The sequence below is a fragment of the Cebus imitator genome, unplaced genomic scaffold, assembly GCF_001604975.1.
Source record: "Cebus imitator isolate Cc_AM_T3 unplaced genomic scaffold, Cebus_imitator-1.0 Scaffold217, whole genome shotgun sequence".
NCBI lineage: Eukaryota > Metazoa > Chordata > Mammalia > Primates > Cebidae > Cebus > Cebus imitator.
Window position 1 is genome coordinate 567,750 of NW_016107532.1, and position 19,162 is coordinate 586,911.

A 19,162-nucleotide genomic window follows, 5' to 3' on the forward strand; every position below is an offset into this window, starting at 1 on the left:
AAAAGAAACTGACAAATAGTTTTCCAAAGTAGTGTACTATTATATAGTCCCTCCAGCAATGTCTGAGAATTCCAGCTGTTTCTCATCCTAACCAACACTGGATGTTCTTTTTAATTTTAACCATTCTAATGTGTGTAAAGTGGTATTCTCATTGTAATTTTAATTTGCATCTCCCTGATTACTCAAGTTTAAACACTTTTTCATGTGCTTGTAGGCTGCTGATGTATCTTCTTTTGTAAAGTGTCTAAATCGCTTGTCCATTTAAAAACTGAACTGTTTGCATTCTACACGCATCGTAGATACAAGTACTTTGTCTCTCACACACAGAACACAGTTAATATTTCCTCCCCTTTGGTGACTTGCTTTTCCTTTTTCTTAGTGGCATTTTTCTGTTGAGCAAATATTTTTAAGTTTGATGAAGTCTAATTTGTCATTGTTTTTATATGATTAATGATACTTTATGTCCTTAAGAATTCTTTACCTTCTCCAAGTTTGTGAATATATTCTATGTTTTTTTCTATTAGCTTTAGAGATAGAACTTTTCCATTTAGGTCTGTGATCCATCTCATACTAATTTTGGTGTATAGTGTGAGGTAAGGACTGAGATTCATTTCCCTCCACAAACATTTATCCAGTTGTTCCAGCACCATCTGATGACAAGAATTCTCTTTCTCTGTTTTGGCACCTTTGAGAAGATCAATTGACTTCATATGTGGGTCTATTTCTGGGTTCTCTATTCTCTTCCATTGATCTATTTTCTATCCTTGCATGAATACAATATTGTCTGTGGAATTTTGGACCTGACTCGAGCTGGATGATGAGAGCTGATTGCTAAATTTTTAAGCATCAGATCAGCTCCCCCATCCCTGAGCTTGGTTGTTAAACATTTACTAGCATATCAGTGTCATGACTATTACAGTAATCTGTAATTCTGTACATCTTGAAACCAGATCCTATCTTTCAACTTTCTTCTTCAAGAACGTTTTGGCTATTTTTGGTCCTTTGCATTTCTAAAAGTTGTCAATTTTTACAGAAAAATTCTGCTGGGATTATGTTCAATCTATACAGTAGTCTAAGAAAAAATTGACATCTTCCAATCCACATATATGGCATATCTCTTCCACTTACTAAGTTCTTTAATTTCACTCTGCAGTATTTTCACTGTGCTTTCACTATGACTTACACATCTTTCGTACATTTAAGTATGATTTTTTTTTTGGTGCTACTGAAAATCGTAGTTGTTCTACTTATTTGTTGCTATATCGAATAAGCAAGGGGTTACTTGAATGTTCTGGGGGTTGGAAGCTGGAATAATTTGGAGACTTATTCACTCATATGCTTTGTGGCAGAGCAGGAATGAACACTGGGACAGTCAACCAGATTCTCCCTGTGGTTTGTGCTTTGCAGCATGGTGAACTCAGGTAGTAAGGCTTCAACATGGCAATACATGCCTCCTGAACCAAGTGTTTTGGTGAACAAGATGGAAACTGCATGCTATTTATGACCTCCCTCAGCTGTCACATAGCATCACTTGGTAGTATTCTATTAGTTGAAGCAGTTGCAAGCCTGCCCAGTTACAAAGGGAGGGGACCCAGGTTGAACTATTAGTAAAAGTAATGTCAAGTAATTTGTAGCCGCACTTTAAAACTGCCATGTACTTTTAAAATTTTATTTTCAGTATTTTGTTGTTAGTATAGAAATATCTGTATGTTGACTTTATAGCCTAAAGGTTAGCACTTGCTAGTTTTAGTCAGCTTTCTTTTTTCTGGGGGGATTTCTTCGAGTTTTCTAAGGTAAACAATTACGTTGTCTGCAAATAAAGACAGTTTTACTTCTTCCTTTCCAATCTTTATACTATTTGAATGCTTGTTTATTTTCTTATTGTTCTAGGCTAGACCACCAGTAGAATGACGAATATAAGTGGTGAGAGTGAGGAACATTCTTGTCTTGCTCTTGACCGGAGGGGGAAAAAACATTCAACATTTCACTATATGTATTTTTGAAGATGCCCGGTATCAGGCTACACTTCCTTCTATTCCTAGTTTGTGTAGTTTTTATCGCTAATTTGGTGTAGTTCAGAGGGAACGGTTTCATCAAAAGAATCATTCTGGGGCAGGGGGTGGAGAGGATGGTTTAGGGATGAAACTGTTCCACCTCAGATTATCAGGCATTAGATGAAGTATGCAACCTAGATCCCTTGAATGCGCAGTTCACAATAGGGTTGGTGTTCCTATGAGAATCTAATGCTGCAGCTGATCTGACAGAAGGTGGAGCTCAGATGGTACCTGTCGCTCACCTGCTTCCTAACAGGCCATAGATCTACATCAATCCACGGCCCAGGGGTTGGGGACCTCTGATGTAGTAGTTTGCCAAATGCTTTTCTACATTTATAGAAATGATTAGGTGGGTGTTTTCCTTTATTCTGTTAATATGATGAATTACACTGATTAACTATCTTCTTCTTTTTTTTTTTTTTTTGAGACAAGGTCTGACTCTGTTACCCAAGCTGGTGTGGAGTGGTATAATCTTGGTTCACTGCAGCCTTGACCTCCTGGGCTCAAGTGATCCTCCTGCTTCAGCCTCCTGAGTAGATGAGACTACAGCTGTGCACAACCATGCCTGGCGTTGTTGTTGTAGAGATGGGTAACTGCTGTGTTACCCAGGCTGGTCTTGAATTCTAGGCTCAAGTGATCCTCCTGCCTTGGTCTCCCAAAGCATTGGGATTACAGGCACAAGTCTAGCCTAAATTCCTTTTATGTTCCAGTTACCATACTAGCTGCTATGTCTTCAATGGTTATGTAGCTTTTATAGTGCATTGGGGTAAAAATACGCTAAACATTAAATAACTAGTCATTAATTACATTGTTCTGTCTCACCCACCAGAGTAGCTGGGACTACAGCTATTTATCTCTTTAATTTGGTCTATTTTTGATTCATGTATTTTGAACCTCTGTTATTAGATGTATACATCTAATACATGTTCCTAATGAATTGGCCCTTTTATGTTTATCAAATGACTCTTTAGAAATACTTGTCTTGAAGTCTACTCTGTCTGAGATTACTACAGTCACTCCAGCTTTCTTATGATCCATGTTTACACGTATATTTTTCTATCCTTTTACTTTCAATCTGTGTCTTTTTATTTAAAAAACTGCATATGGTTGAGTCTTGCTTTTTATCCAGTCTGACAGTTTTTACCTTTTAATATAAGCGTTTAGTCCATTTACATGTAATGTAATTATTGATACTGCTGCTTATACATCTACCATTTTGCTTGTTCTATCTCTAGAAAAAATTCTTTATTTTCTGACTTTTTTTGGGTCACTCAAATAAGTTTTATTATTTCCAACTGGAAAATTGTGTTTCCAGCTATTGCTCATAATGGCGATTTAAGGCTGAGTTAAAAACATGGAAATAAAAAAGTAATTAAATTCACTTAGAGCAGTATTTGTCAATAGAGACTGCTAAAGCTGGTTATGGAGACCCAAATGAGAAGCAGATATATCTTGTAACAAAATTATAAAACATGAATTATGATTGAGACTCTAAAGCTGACTCTGCAAGCATTTAGATAGTCTTCTTGAATCAGCTGTAAGGTGTAGATCTTTGTACCATTGTGCTTCCTTCAAGGTACTCCTACATGTGAGCAGTTTCTACATTCACTTATCTGTTCAAAATGTATTTCCTAAAATGCCTACTATGTTCAAGGTGAGGTAACTACTATGAAGGATAAAACTTGAATTTTAAAAGTTCCTATTTCAGTAACATACAATTTACTTAAAGGGATAAGTACAAAAGTAATTCTTATAAACTGCAAAGTGTATCTGGCATATGGTAAATATTTAATAAATGTTGATAAAAATTTAAATTCTTGTTATACATGATGTGTTATATACCATAAATACATATAGCTTTTTAAAAAGATCTAATGTCATTTGGAAGGACGTCATTTAGGATTGAAGCGGGGCAGGTAGATCAGAAGGTATTTCACGAATGAGGTAGCGTTTAAGTTGTTCCTTGACAGATGGCTGGAATTCTGACAGGCAAAGATGTGAGAAGAAGGTGTATCAAGAAAAGAAATAATGAGTAAATATATGGAGGTGGGAAAATCCAGGGGAGTATTTAAGGACTAGTGAATATTTCAGTTTACATGTAAACATAGGGTTCCTAAGGATAACAGTGAATAAAGCTGAAAAGTAGGTTGGATGCTGGCCCCATCAAGCATCTTGAATGTCAGAATAAGGAACTGAAATGAAAGTTAATTCAGAAGGCAATAGGCAATCAGTGGATTATCAATTGGGGAATTATGTGATCAGAGAAATGCTTTATAAAACTTTATCTGGAAGAAATACATAAAGTCTAGAACACTGGAGAGACTGGGGAAAAACTTCCCCACCAACTACACCATGAATGATTTAAAATTCGGCCCTCAGGACATCTGAAGCTTGGCAGAACTGTCTCCTCAGGGCCAGTCACGTCCAGCAATGAGGAGTTATAAATTTTTATCCCAGTATGCTATACAAAGTTTTATTATTTTATAAGTGTGTATGATGTGGAAAAAGCACTAAACTAGAGAACCAGGAAAGACTGGGATGGGGTAATTATAAATATGTTATGGGCAGTCAAACAGTCCTTGTGGTAATGATGCTGGAAACAGTTGGAGACAAGTGGGTGTGAGAAACATCACGAACGCAGAATTAACAGATTTTAGAGACTGACTGCATGTCCAGTAAATAGGCTTAAAAATACCTGTAGAGAAACGGCAAGGTTTAAAAAGGTAATAGGTAGCAAAGGTAGTGATAGAGGTCATCAGAGTTGAGGAGAAAGAGAAATTCTGAAATTCAAGTAACCAGCATGGAAGCTGAAACAACTAAGGATGATGGCCAGGAAAAATTATAACCATCTTTCCTTATTAGTACCTCCAAAGCCCTTGGGAAAGGTAGTATAAGTCTCTTAGGAATAAACGGGATTGCTCAGGAATTTTATGCATACTCACATCCTTTTCTTTGGTTTCTGGCACTAACAAAATATTGTTAAGGGTATGGGTCAGAAAGACTTAGGAAGGCACACACCATTTTCAAGGAAATGGTTGCACTTAGGCCACTGCTAACACTAGAATTGCAGAGGAAAAAGGGAGGACAGGCACGAGTATGAGTGAGAGATGGATAATTTTTTTCACTTAAAAAAAAAACAGCTCTCCTATGATACAATTTATGTACCATAAAATTCCCTCTGCCCCTTAAGTAGCTTTTAAAGTGTACAATTAAGTGATTTTTAGTATATACACAGAGCTGTGCAACCAGGGATGCCATTCCACTTCACTTGAACTGATGGGGTAATAAAAATATTATGTTTTTTAATTAATATTACATATTACAGAAACGATTTCTAACCACAGAAACTTCACAACACTGAGCTGAAGCCACAAATATACTGACTTATTTAAATTTCACAGAAAGGACTGAAAGCTCTACTATCTTCAGGACACGGAAAAGGCATTCTATTTGGAAATAAGACATAATATTTAGAAAGAAAAGAAGTAGTAGTTACTGCTGGATTTTTTTTTTTTTTTCAAGTAAAATATTTTGTCTGTTAGCTGTACCCTACAGGATATCCAGCTATAGAACATTTAGTTTTGGTAATGTGATGAAATTAATCACTTTTATAGCATGACCCAGGTGACCTTGGGCTCCAAACCTCCAGCTTTCACCTCTTTTGGACCTTATCTGTACCTTTATGGAGATTCTCTAGTGGCTCCAGGACTCCCCTCCGGAAGGAGGCCATGGGGTCTTGAACACAGGACCGAAGACTCAGCATGCTCTGCAGGTGAGGTTCCCGAAGAAGTTGCTCCCGATAGGCTGTCAGCTGAGGTGAGCGGCAGAGCAAGGCAGCAACATTGTGGACAAATTCTGGCACCAAGCAGGTATAGGCATTATCTGCTTGACAATAGTGATAGGCAACCACCTACAAAAGAAAGACGAGAATGCAAACAGGCTTATCAGTAGTAAGAGCAATAGCTATGATTATCAGCTTTGAGTGATTAGACTAGAAATCACTTAATATTTCAGTATTACATAATACTTTGTCTCTTCATTCCTCAACTTTTTCAAGTAAATATAAAAGCTGCTAACTCAGAAAATGTCTGATTTATGTAAGATCAGAAATTTGATACACTACTGCTATTGTATACATATGATATCATAACCCAGAATAAAATTTATAAATAAAAATTGAGTTTTCCTCTGGATTATAAATAGGAAGCAAGCCTGAAAAAACTGATATCACTGACATTTATTCAGCATGAAGCAGTATAGGAAAGAGACTAATATGTAAACAAAGCATTGGGAATGAAATAATCCAAGAAAAATTATGTTAGTCTCAACAAACACATATACTTCTGTCAATTTTTGGATTACAGGTGTGTTATAAACTAAGCCTTATAAAAATAAAATAATTCAGATTTTAATTTTAGCATTAAATGTTTTCTAAGCACCCAAGCAGAGACAGAAAAAGGGTATCAGAATTAGATAAAAGGAGAAGGGGTGAAATTTTTGTTAGATGTAGGTCTTAAATTCAAAGAACAAAGAAAATTTATAAGCTTCATATCATCCAGGGTCTGGGCTGACTGTCTAGGATCTGGAGTTTTAGGCTCTGTTTTTTTGTTTGTTAGAATCTGCACAGCAGTCACCCCATGTCTTCTGGCTGTTCTCTTTGCTTCCAGGGCAAGTACAAAGGGTGATTTTAATCTAGACCACTTCTCTGGCTCATTACTACCCAGAAAAGAGATTGGATTGTGTATAAAATACAAAACTGGAAGGGGGAGATTCAGCTTGAATGTAGAGAAAGCACTCAGCATGGTGCTCGGCATCTAGTAAATCATAGCAATGTTAGCTGATGTCACCATTATCATTACCATCTTTATCCTCCTCACTACCATCATCATCACCACCACCATTCTTAAGGATCTGTATACTATCTTTTTCAGCTACTAGCTTTGGGCCTATATATTGGCAACTGAAATCTGTCCTGGGGCATCCATAGACATACTACTGGAATTCCAGCTCTTCAGGCGTCTCTCAGAGAGCATCATCTCTAATTCATCAGGTGTCTCTCAGTCATCTACTAAGGAGTTCTTTTTTGAAAAGACTCTTAATCTACTGGTATGGTCTTCCTAGCTCTTTTAACATGTTGGAAATGTCAATATATTTTAAACACCTGAAATCCTTCTCATTAAACATAAAATAACCCCCAAACAACACAGGAAATGTTACTAAATACATAAAGCTGAAGATAGGAATTGCTTGTGAGTGAAGCAATGAAGTCTGCGCACAATATGGAAACTGGAAATCGGAGGTTGTATTTCGAAAATCCTCCACTCTTTTCTTCTGATAGATTGGTGGTTATTTTACCTATTTTATTTTACCTATCTTAAATACAATTTAAGGAACCTAAACAGAAAACTTGTCAGCAATTGATCTGTCCTTTCAAAGAAAAGTGAATGCCAGTGGTTATGTCTACATGGGTACAAATCTCCACTTGATAAAATGCAAATAGGAAACCTCTAAATCAATATAAACTTTCATCATATTTCACTTCAATTGATTCCACATGTTGAGGCTAAGCACAGCTGAGAAAAATCAACTGTAACATCCTAAAATAAGAAGACATCATTTTAAAGATAAAAGTTGTGATATTTAGAAACAGGATTCTTTTCCTGATTTCATTTAAAAAAAACATCTGTGCTCTTGGCTAAAGGTTTCAACTAACAACAGACAATGCTGAAGTTGCACCTTCTGTGCTGGCGAGGTTGTGGATCAAAAGGAACGCTTATGCACTATTGGTGGGAGTGTAAATTAGTTCAATCACTATTGAAAAGTATAGTGATTCCTCAAAGACCTAAAAACAGAACTACCATTCAACTCAGCCGTCCCATTACTGGATAAACACTCAAAGAAATACAAATCGTTCTATCATAAAGACACAGGCACATGTATGTTCATTGCAGCACTATTCTCAATAGCAAAGACATGGAATCAACCTCAACGCCCATCAATGGCAGACTGGATAAAAAAAAAATGTGGCACATATACACCACAGAATACTATATGCAGCTATAAAAAGGAATGAGATCATGTCCTCTGCAGGAACATGGATAGAACTGAAGGCCATTATCTTTAGCAAACTAATGCAAGAACAGAAAGCCAAATACTGCATGTTCTCACTTGAAAGTGGGAGCAAAAAATGAGAACACATGGACACATAGAGAGGAAAAACACAAACTGAGACCTACTAGAGGGCGGAGGGTGGGAGGGGGGAGAGGATCAGGAAAAATAACTAATGAGTACTAGGCTTAATACCTGGGTGATGAAATACTCTGTATAACAAATCCCTGTGACACAAGTTTACCTATATAACAAACCTGCACATGTGCCTCTGACCTTAAAATAAAAGTTAAAAAAAAGAAAAAAAAGAAAAAAGAAAGACTGGAAAGAAGCCAAAGACACCCAGTTTCACCACTATTCTCCAACATAATATGAGAGATTCTGGGTGGCACTATAAAGAAAAAGAAAAGAAATAAGAGCAGGGACTTAAATGGAAGGGATAGTTTCCATTATTAAAATGTATAGTTATCTATACAGAGAAAACCAAGCTATTAGAATTAACAGAGTTCAAGATTTTTGGTACAAGATCTTGTAAAAATTAGTAACATTTTTGATTACAGCAATAACTACTTAGAATTGTAGTAAAAAATATGATATCCACAAAGGCATGAGGTAGAAAATTTAACTAAGAATATTAAAAATAAAATTGCACCTTCTGTGGCTGCCTCTCTTTCTTTTAATTTTAGATCTTTCTTGGCATTCCAAATATAAAGTCTTAATGCCTTTGCAGAATTCAGGCAACATCTTCATTAGATTTGCACTGTGTCTCAAAATAGATTATTTACTAGACATTTTAAAGTAGCTACATAGTAGATATATATACATATAATCTGTCAAAAACATCTGTTACTTCCTCTAAATTTTCTATTAATATTGTCTATAACTTTCCCTGTGTATAAAAATAGAAAACAAGCCTGAAAATGCCATTTTTTTCCTTCAGTTTCTCATTAGTACCAGTGCTCAGGAACAGATACTAGATCATTTCAGCACCTTTGACAAAGTCATCATGCCCAGCCATACACAGTTGCTATTATTACAACTCCTGGGGAATGGTTCAGGATTAGTCCACCCATAATAATGATTTATGAAACCTTTCTCCTTGGTAAATTCTTCTCTCTCAAAATAACTTGTTTAAATTTCATTTTTTTAGCTATGTCTTTCTTACATTATTTTTTTCAAGTTTTCCTTCCATTAAATTCCTAAGCTTTTACTAAAACAATTTCATCCACAGCATATCTGATATGAGAAGAGCTCCATTGTTTCTTTGGAGGAAGACAGCTAGTAAGTTTTAGGTGACTCTTGTGAGGGAAGAAAGAAAAGTGCAGACCTGTGGGCTATATACAGAAAGAAAAGACTGGAGGTCAATAACAGCTTTGTGTATAAAATCTCTTGATTTAATGCTGTGTATAAAAAAATGATAAAACTAGTCATAAACTTCATCAAAGGAAATGAGTGGCAGCAAAAATGTCACAGTTGTGTTAAGTCACAGGCCTGCACTCTCCATAGACCATTTTCTACTTCAAATGAAGGATTGGTGACAGAATTAAGCTAATCTCACATAAAGAGAAGACAGCTGTGAATATCCAAAGTTTGTCTGGACATAAAATTCTAGTTTCCATACTGACTGGCATTTGTATCATTTAAACTAATATTGCGACTGCCCTTCCCCAGGTCAACTGTCACACGCTGACTCCACGTCTCCTTTTCATCACTCCTTGTGAATGTCTTCTTCCTCACTACCACCTGACTGATTTCCTAATCAACACAACCCTTCCAACTCTAAAGTTTGATTTTTAATAGTTTTGGGACTTGATGACTCACCATAAATAACAACTCTCTCTTCCTTTTCTCTTAGTCCCTTAATTCTGACTCTAATCCTCATGCTGGGACTAGAAGCTAAAAATAGACCCCAGACTGGAGTTCTGCCTCAGTAATTTTCCAGCTTGGAGCCCTACCACATATACATATTTTGGCAGTAGGACTTTTATTTTTTAACTTTTTACTTTCAACTAACTTTAGACTTACAGAAATGTTGCAAAAGTAGTACGCAGAGTTTCTATTTATCTCTTATCCAGCTTATTATTAACATCTTATATAACAATAGCAAAATTATCAAAACCGGGAAATTAACATTGGCAATACTATTACCTACAGACATTACTCAAATTGTACAGTTTTTCCACTATGTCTTTTCTTGTTCCTGGATTCTATCCAGGACCTCATACTGTATTTGGTTATTTCTCTTTAGTCTTCTGGAGTCTGTAAGAGATCCTTAGTCTTTGTCTTCTATTACCTTGACACTTTTTTTTTTTTTTTTGAGATGGAGTCTCGCACTATTGCCTGGGCTGGAGTGCAATGATGCAATCTCAGCTCACTGCAACCTCTGCCTCCTGGGTTCACGCGATTCTCCTGCCTCAGCCTCCTGAGTAGCTGGGATTATAGGCGTACACCACCACACCTAATTTTTTTGTAGTTTTAGTAGAGACAGGGTTTCACCATGTTGGCCAGGTTGGTCTCAAACTCCTGACCTCGTGATCCACCTGCCTCAGTCTTCCGAAGTCCTGGGATTACAGGAGTGAGCCACTGAGCCCCACCACCTTGACACTTTTGAAGGATACTGATGACTTATTTTGTTGAATGACTCTCAATTTTGGTTTGATGTTTTCTCATGATGTAACTGAGAGTTTTTGTGAAGAATGCCAGAAAAACTGTGTTGTATCCCTCTTCGTGGATCATAACACAGGGTTTATGATGGTAACATGTTTTTTACTGGTGATATCATTTGGGTACTTGTCTCTGCTCAAATCTCATGTTGAAATGTAATTCCCAATATTGGAGGGAGGTCCTGGAGAGAGATGTTTGAGTCGTGAGGGCAGATCTTTCAAGGCTTGGTGCTGTCCTCACCACAGTGAGTGAATTCTCACAAGATTTGGTCATTCAAAAGTGTGTAGCACCTCCCCAACCCACCTTCTGCTCTGGTCATGTGATGTGCCTGCTAGCACCTTACCTTCCACCATGAGTGAAAGCTCCCCAAGGCTTCCTCAGAAGCTGGATAGATGCCAGTGCCATGATCAAACAGCTTGCAGGACTATTTCAATCAAACCTCTTTTCTTTAGAAATTACCCAGTCTCAGGTATTTCTTTACAGCAATGCAATAATGGCCTAACACAACTGGTAATGTTGCCCTTGATCACTTTGTTAAGGTTCTGCTAGGTTCTTCTGCTGTCATCTTTCCCTTTGTAGTTAATAAACATCTTAAGGGAGATACTTTTGAGGATATGCAAATCCTTTTTCTCCTCAAACTTTCGCCCATTAATTTTAGTATCTATCAGTGGGTCTTGTCTGCAGCAGTAATTACTGTGGTGTTTGCCTAATAATTTCCTATTCCTTTCTTTCTTTCTACATTTATTAATTAGAATCCTATTGGAAGAAAGACTTCTTCCCTTATCTCTCATTTATTTGTTTATTATTGTTTTTTGTAAGTATGGGCTAATTTTATCCTGTCAGTTATAATTCAATACTACATTGATTTTGTTGCTCAATTTGTTCCAGCTTTAGTCACTAGTTCTCCTTCAGGTTGACTGCTGTATTATTTCAGTAAGCCTCTATCTGTTTGTTTTTTTTTTTTTTTTTGAGCAAGTTCTTGCTTTTTGGCACCACAAGATGTTCTGGACTTATTTTGTATTTTCCCTGCCTCTGGGATCATCTACTTCTCCAAAAAGCCTCTGTTCTTTTTATTGAAGAATGACATTTAGAAAAAAGATCTGGGCACCACTTGTGATTATTGTTATTGAGGTGTCACGCTTTAGGGCTCTCACTGAATGGAGCTAAGAAATACAAGTATGTATAAAGGTGTACCTCAGAGATACTGCGGGTTTTGTTCCAGACCACCACAATAGAACAGTGCAATGAGGTGAGTCACTCAATTTTTTTGGTTTCCCTGTGCAAATAAAAGTTATGTTTACACTATAATCTATTAAGTGTGCAACAGTATCGTCTAAAAAAACCCAAGGTACATTTAAAAATACTTTATTGTTAAAAATGCTAATGATCACATGAGCCTCCAGTGAGTCATAATCTTTTTGCTTGTGTGTGTGTATGTGTGTGTGGGTTCTCGTCTCGATACTGATGGCTGCTGACAGATTAGGGTGATGATTACTGAAGGACGGGGTGACTGTGGCAATTGCTTAAAATAATACAACAATAAACTTTGCTGCATTAATTGACTCTTCCTTTCATGAAAGATTTCTCTGTAGTATGTGATGCTCTTTGATAGCATTTTACCCACAGAACTGTTTTCAAAATTGGAGTCAATCCTCTCAAACCCTGGCACTACTTTATCAACGAAGTATATATAATATTCGAAATCCTTTATTGTTATTTTTACAATGCCTCACGGCATCTTCACCAAGTATAGATTCCATCTTAAGAAACCACTTTCTTTGCTCTTCCATAGGAAGCAACTCCATATCCATTCAAGTTCTGTCATGAGATTATAGCAATTCAGGTCACATTTTCAGGCTCCATTTATAATTCTAGTTCTCTTACTACTTCGGCCATATCTGCAGTTACTTCCTCCACTGAAGTCTTGAACCTCTCGAGGTCATCCATGATGGTTGAAATCAATTTCTTCCAAACTCCTACTAATGTTGATATTGACCTCCTATGAATCATAAATGTTCTTTATGGCATCTAGAATGGTGCATCCTTTCCAGATGAAAATCTTGAAAATCCTTTTCAATTTAATTTGCCCAGCTCCATTAGAATAATCACTATCTATGGCAGTTCTAGCCTTATGAAATGTATTTCTTAAATTATAAGACTTAAAAGTCAAAATTACTCCTTGATCCATGGGCTAAAGAATGAATGTTGTGTTAGCAGGCATGACAACAATAATCTCCTTGTATATCACTATCAGAGCTCTTAGGTGACTAGATGTATTGTCCGTGAGCAGTAGTATTTTGAAAGTTATCTTTTTTTTCTGTGTAGATCTCAACAGTGGCTTAAAACATTCAGTAAACCTTGCTGTAAACAGATGTGCCATCATCCAGGCCTTGTTGCTTCATTTATGGAGCACAAGTAGAGTAGATTTAGCATCATTCTTAAAGGCCCTAGAATTTTTGGAATGATAAATGAGCACTGGCTTTAACTGAAAGTCAGCAGCTACATTAGTCCCTAACAAGAGTCAGTCTGTCTTTTGAAGCTCTCAAGGCAGGCACTGGCTTCTCTCTAGCTATAAAAGTCCTAGATGGCACCAGCTTCCTACAGAAGGCTATTTTGTCTACACTGAAAATCTATTGTTGCTCTCGGGTGGCCCTGGCCAGGGAAGATGAGTTGCGTGTGTCAGTTCAACTGGCCACAGTGGTAGTAGTTGAGGCAGTGGGGCCTATGTGACCACCTGGGTTTGTGAAATGGCTGCTGGCACTTCTGAATCCAGTGGGGCTGACTGCAAAGGATACCCAAGGAACTGCGCCAAGTTAGATGCTGATTACTCACTTTGAGTCCTTTATTGCGGAGTCTGTTCATTACCAACAGGGTACTCTGAATATATGCCTGATGTTGCTAAATGTAAACAATGGATAGAGAGAAGGATTTTCCAAATGAATTTGAAAAACTTACTGTAGAAAATTCACCCAATCAAGAAGCTGGAATTAGTAAGAGTCACGGAAGAGCAGGGCAAGGAGAGAAGAAAAAACAGAAGAGAAGTGGAAGGGGTCAAATAAAACAAAACAAAACAAAAGACTGTACCATAAGAGGTTATTATAGCCAAAATTGCCAGAGCAAAGAAGAAATATGTAAAAACAGCGTGTGGCCTTGCAACTTTTGAAATTGATCTTAAAGCAGCACAAAGATTTTTTTGCTCAATAATTCTGTGGTACCTCAGTAACAGGGGAGGATGAAATTATTCAGGAAGACCCTACAAATGACATAATTGATGTCATTCAGAAAAAAACAGCCAGAGATGGATGATGACAGCATCAAAGATCTTAAAGAAGTAGTTTTAAAAATATGTCTGTATTTAATGGCCAGAAATGAGAGTTGATACCGTCAAAGGGAGAGAAGCCTGTTCAATAAATAAACACACACACACACACTCTTATCTTACAGTAAAACTGTAGACTGCATTCATTCCTAGCATTTTCACTGTTCTGTACAAGGCTGTTTGGTTTTTTATTGCCAAAGTCAAATAAATAGGAGAGGCTGTCATGCTTATGCATGAAACAGAATTTAGTCAAATAAAAAATTTTGGTCATTTGTTACTGACTTTTCCCTTTCTGTCTTTTTACTTAATTTTTTTTTTTTTTTTAAAAACCCAGTAGATTTTTTGCTGGAAGGATTTCTGTTGATTATTTTACTGATCTAATGCTGAGTGATTTTTAAAAAGAATTTGAATTTGGCTTCCTCATATGTAATGTCTCCTTGCTTCTTTGATGTGATAGTTTAGAGATGGGTGAGAATCTAATAGATTTGTGGTTGAATTTGCTTCCTGTTATCAAGTCCACTTTTGGGCACAATAACATACTGTTCAAGCTATTCTGGAAATTATTTGTTAAAGTATACTAAAAGCCTTAAGACCATTTGTACTGTTTGAACTAGTAAGCCACTTCTTTGACATCATTCTAAAGAAATAATCAGCCTTGCAATAAACTTATGAAGGAAGGTGTTCATCACAATGTTATTTATAATATCAAAAAATTACAAATAATATAAACAATTGGGAAATGGTTAAAGAAGTGATAATGCATCATAAGGTAAAATATTATGCATGTGTTTAAAAACCGTATTTTCTAAGAATATCTGGAAACACATTTGGCAATGTCAAGTTGGGGGAGACCCCAGATACATTATTATTATTATTATTATTATTATTTGGGATGGAGTTTCACTCTCATTGACCAGGCTGGAGTGCAATGGCACCATCTTGGCTCACTGCCACTTCTGCCTCCTGGGTTCCAGCAACTCTACTGCCTCAGCCTCCCAAGTAGCTGGAATTACAGGCATGACCAGCTAATTCTCATATTTTTAGTAAAGATGGGGTTTCACCATGTTGACCAGGCTGGTCTGAAGCTCCTGACCTCAGGTTATCCACTCACCTTGGCCTCCCCAAGTGCTAGGATTACAGGTGTGAGGTACCACATCCGGCCTACATTTTAGATATTTATTATCATCACTGTTCTCAGTTGAAGTCCATTCAGAAAGGCTAGAGGCTCTTGTTCTTCTATAAATTATGTAAGTAAAATTCTGCTAACCAATAAAAATAATATACACTCATGTTTAATAGAGAGTCTGGAAAATACCAATTAAAACATCTCTCTCTCACAAAAGAAGGAACACTTTTAATGACTGCATTAGATGAATTTAAACTCTAAGTCAGGTGCTGCAAATCGAAAAGATGACTTGTATTTTAAATTGCTATGGTCACTTTTAAGAAACTTAGAACCCATGAAACCAGTTTACTGTCATGCAAATTATAATCTTGAATAATTAAAAAAATAAAGTGTTAGAAAAATGTGTAATAAAGATGTAAAGTAAAACAATGAAGAAAAAAGGAAAATCTATTGTTTTAAGGTAGCCACCTTCCGCAATTATCTTAGCTACATCTTCTGGATAACTTGCTGCAGCTGCTCTATCAGCACTTACTGCTTCATCTTGCACGTTTATGTTATGGAGATGGCTTCTTTCCTTAAACCTCAGGAACCAACAACCTGTTAACCTTCAAACTCTTTTTCTGAAGTTTCCTCACCTCTCTCAGGCTTCACAGAACTGAAGAGAGTTAGGGCCTTACTCTGGATTAAGCTTTGGCGTATAGAAAATTTTGTGGTTGGTTTGATTTTCTAACTAGACCACTACAATTTTCTCCATATCAGCAAAAAGCTTGTTTTGCTTTCTTGTTTTGCTTTATGTTCACTGAAGTAGCACTTTTAATTTCGTTCAAGAACCTTTCCTTTATACTCAAAACTTGATTACCTGTTTGGTGCAAAGGCCTAGCTTTCAGCCTATTTTGGGGTTTTGACATGCCTTCTTACTAAGTTTAATCATTTCTAGCTTTTGATTTAAGTGAGAGATGTGTGGTTCTTCTTTTCACTTGAATGCTTAGAGGCCATTATGGTGTTATTCACTGGCCTACTTTCAATATTGTGTCTCAGAGAATAGGGAGGCCCAAGGAGACAGAGAGATGGGGGAATGGCTGGTCTGTAGAGTTATCAGAACACATAAAACATTTATTAAATTTGCTGTCTTCATGGTGTCTCAAACCAATTACAATAGTAACATCAAATATAACAAATATAATAATTAAAACGTTTGAAATATCACAAGCATTAACAAATATGACATGGAGACATGAAGTGTACACATGCTGTCAGAAAACTGGTGTTCGTAGGCTTGCTCCAGTAGGAGACACTGTTTTCCCACAGCCTTGGCAACAGAATGTTGTTGCCATGTTTTAAAATTTTTTCTAGTTGAAAGGTAAAAAACCAGTATCTCAGTATTTAGTCTGCATTTCTTTAGTTGTGAGTTTGAACATGTTTTCAAAATGTTTCAGGGCCATTTTAATCTCTTTTTTTGTGAATTGTCTGTTTATATCTTTTTCCCACTTTTCCATCATGGTTTGGTCCATTTTTCCTCAATTTTTAAGAGTTCTTTAAATAGAATAAATATTAACTCTTTATCTGTAGTATGTGCTACATACATATTTTAAAATTTCTATTGGTTCATTAAAAAACCTATTACAAGGTGACATCTAAGAATATATTTCATGAAAGGAACTATTTTCAAAAGAAACATTTCAGAAAGTGGCACTGTTTTACATTTTTGCAATAGACTCCCAAATCTGCCTCTGCATTCAGTATGCTGCAAGAAACTGTTCTCAATTCAAGAGGAAAGGGCCAGTCATATGTTGGAGAAGGGAAGGTGGATATTTTTCTTTGATACTATGCTAAAAGTTGACAAGTGGTAGGTTTTTAAATTATGTTTGACTAATCATAATTGAATCTATTTATGGGGCAAAATGTGATGTTTTGATATATGTATACAATGTAGTATGATGAAATCAAGCTAATTAACATGTATCACCTCCCTAATCTATCATCTTTTATGGTGAAACATTTAAAAGTTAGTTACTTTGAAATATATTGTAGTTATCCTGCTTTGTAACATATCTTAAAACTTATTCCCCCTAACTATCTAAAAATCTGCACCCTTTGATCAACAACTTCTCCCATCCTTCACACTCCCAGTCTCTGCTATCTTTCTACTATCTACTTCTATGAGTTTAACTTTCTCAGATTCCACATATAAGAAAGATCATGCAGTATTTGTCTTTCTGTTTCTGGCTTACTTAACTTCACATAATGTCCTCTAGTTTTATCCATGTTCTTACAAAGAACAGGATTTCCTTCTTTTTAAAGGCTAAGTAGTATTCCATGATACAGACACACAGACACAATACACACACACACACACACACACACACACACACACACACACCCACACCATGTTTTAAAATTCTGTTAGTTTTTCTTCCAACTTTTATTTTAGGTTCAGGGAGTACATGGGCAGGTTTGTTCCATGGGTAAATTGTGTGGGCTTTGGTGTACAAATGACCGTCACCCATAGAGTGAGCATAGTATCTGCTAGGTAGTTTCTTGATCCTCACTTTCCTCCTACTCTCCACCCTCAAGTGAGCCCTGGTGTCTGTTGTTCTCTTCTTTGTGTCCACGTGTACTCAGTGCTTAGCTCTCGTTTATTAGTAAGAACATGCAGTATTTGGTTTTGTGTTCCTGCAGCAATTTGCTAAGGATGAGGGCCTCTGGCTGCATCCATGTTGCTGCAAAGGACATGAATGATTTCATTCTTTTTTTATGGCTACACAGTATTCCATGGTGTATATGTACCACATTTTCTTTATCCAGGCCATCACTGATGGGCATTTGGGGTTGATTTCATGGCTTTGCTATTGTGAAAAGTGCTGCAATAACACATGTATACATGTCTTTATATTTATGTACAGAACAATTTATATTTCTTTGGGTATATACCCAGTAATGGGATTGCTGGGTTGAATGGTAACTGTGTTTTAAGTACTTTGAGAAATTTCCAAACTGATTTTTAAAAAATAACACATTTAAAAAAAACATTCAGCTTGGTTCCATATCTTGGCTACTGTGAATAATGCTGGAATGAATACGGGAGTGTGGATATCCCTTTGACACTGATTTCAGTTTCTTTGGATATATACCTAGAAGCAGGATTACTGGATCATATGATGGTTCTATTTTAAGTTTTCTGAGGAACCTCCATGCTATTTTCCATAATGGCTATACTAATTTACATTCCCACCAACAAAGTAAAGAATGTCCTTTTCTCTACATCTTTGCCAACACTTATCTTTCATCTTTTTAGTAAAAGCCATTCTAATTGGTGTGAGATGATATCTCACTGTGGTTTTAATTTGCATTTTCCTAATGATTCGTTATGCTGAGTATTTTTTCATGCACCTGTTGGCCATTTGTATGCTTTCTTTTGAGAAATGTCTATTCAGGTCCTTTGCCCATTTTTTCATCAGGTTGTTTTCTTGCCATTGAATTGTTCTGAGTTCCTTTTATATTTTGAATAGTAACTCCCTATCAGATTTATGGTTTGCAAAGACTTTCTTCCATTCCATGAATTGCCTCCTCACTTTGTTAATTGTTTCTTTTGCTGTGCAAAAGGTTTTCAGTTTAGATGCCATCCCATTTGTCTGTTTTTCGTTTTGTTACCTATACTTTTGAGGTATTTTGTCAATATTTTCTCTCAGTTTATCAGCTGTTTTTTGACTTTGTTTCTGGTATTTTTTTGGTCATGCAACATTAAAAGTTTTTTTTTTATTTTTTGAGACAGAGTCTCACTCTATCACCCAGGCTGAAGTGCAGTGGTATGACTGTGACTCACTGCAGCCCAAGCCTCTTGGACTCAAATAATCCTTCCACCTCAGCCTCCTGAGTAGCTGAGACTACAGG

General features: G+C 36.5%; 1 protein-coding gene and 1 pseudogene across 8 annotated transcripts in view; one reads left to right on the forward strand and one right to left on the reverse strand.

The window, feature by feature from the left end:
* The window catches only part of TANC2 (tetratricopeptide repeat, ankyrin repeat and coiled-coil containing 2), a 437,594-nt gene that overhangs the window by 76,279 nt on the left and 342,153 nt on the right, over window positions 1–19,162 (reverse strand). For all 8 annotated transcript variants that reach the window (XM_017549227.2, XM_017549226.2, XM_017549224.2 and 5 more), the window contains one exon: window positions 5,733–5,964. In XM_017549227.2, coding sequence (XP_017404716.1) covers window positions 5,733–5,964 — 232 coding nt within the window. The remainder of the gene's footprint in view (window positions 1–5,732; window positions 5,965–19,162) is intronic.
* Window positions 13,568–14,205, forward strand: LOC108318280 (annotated as a pseudogene).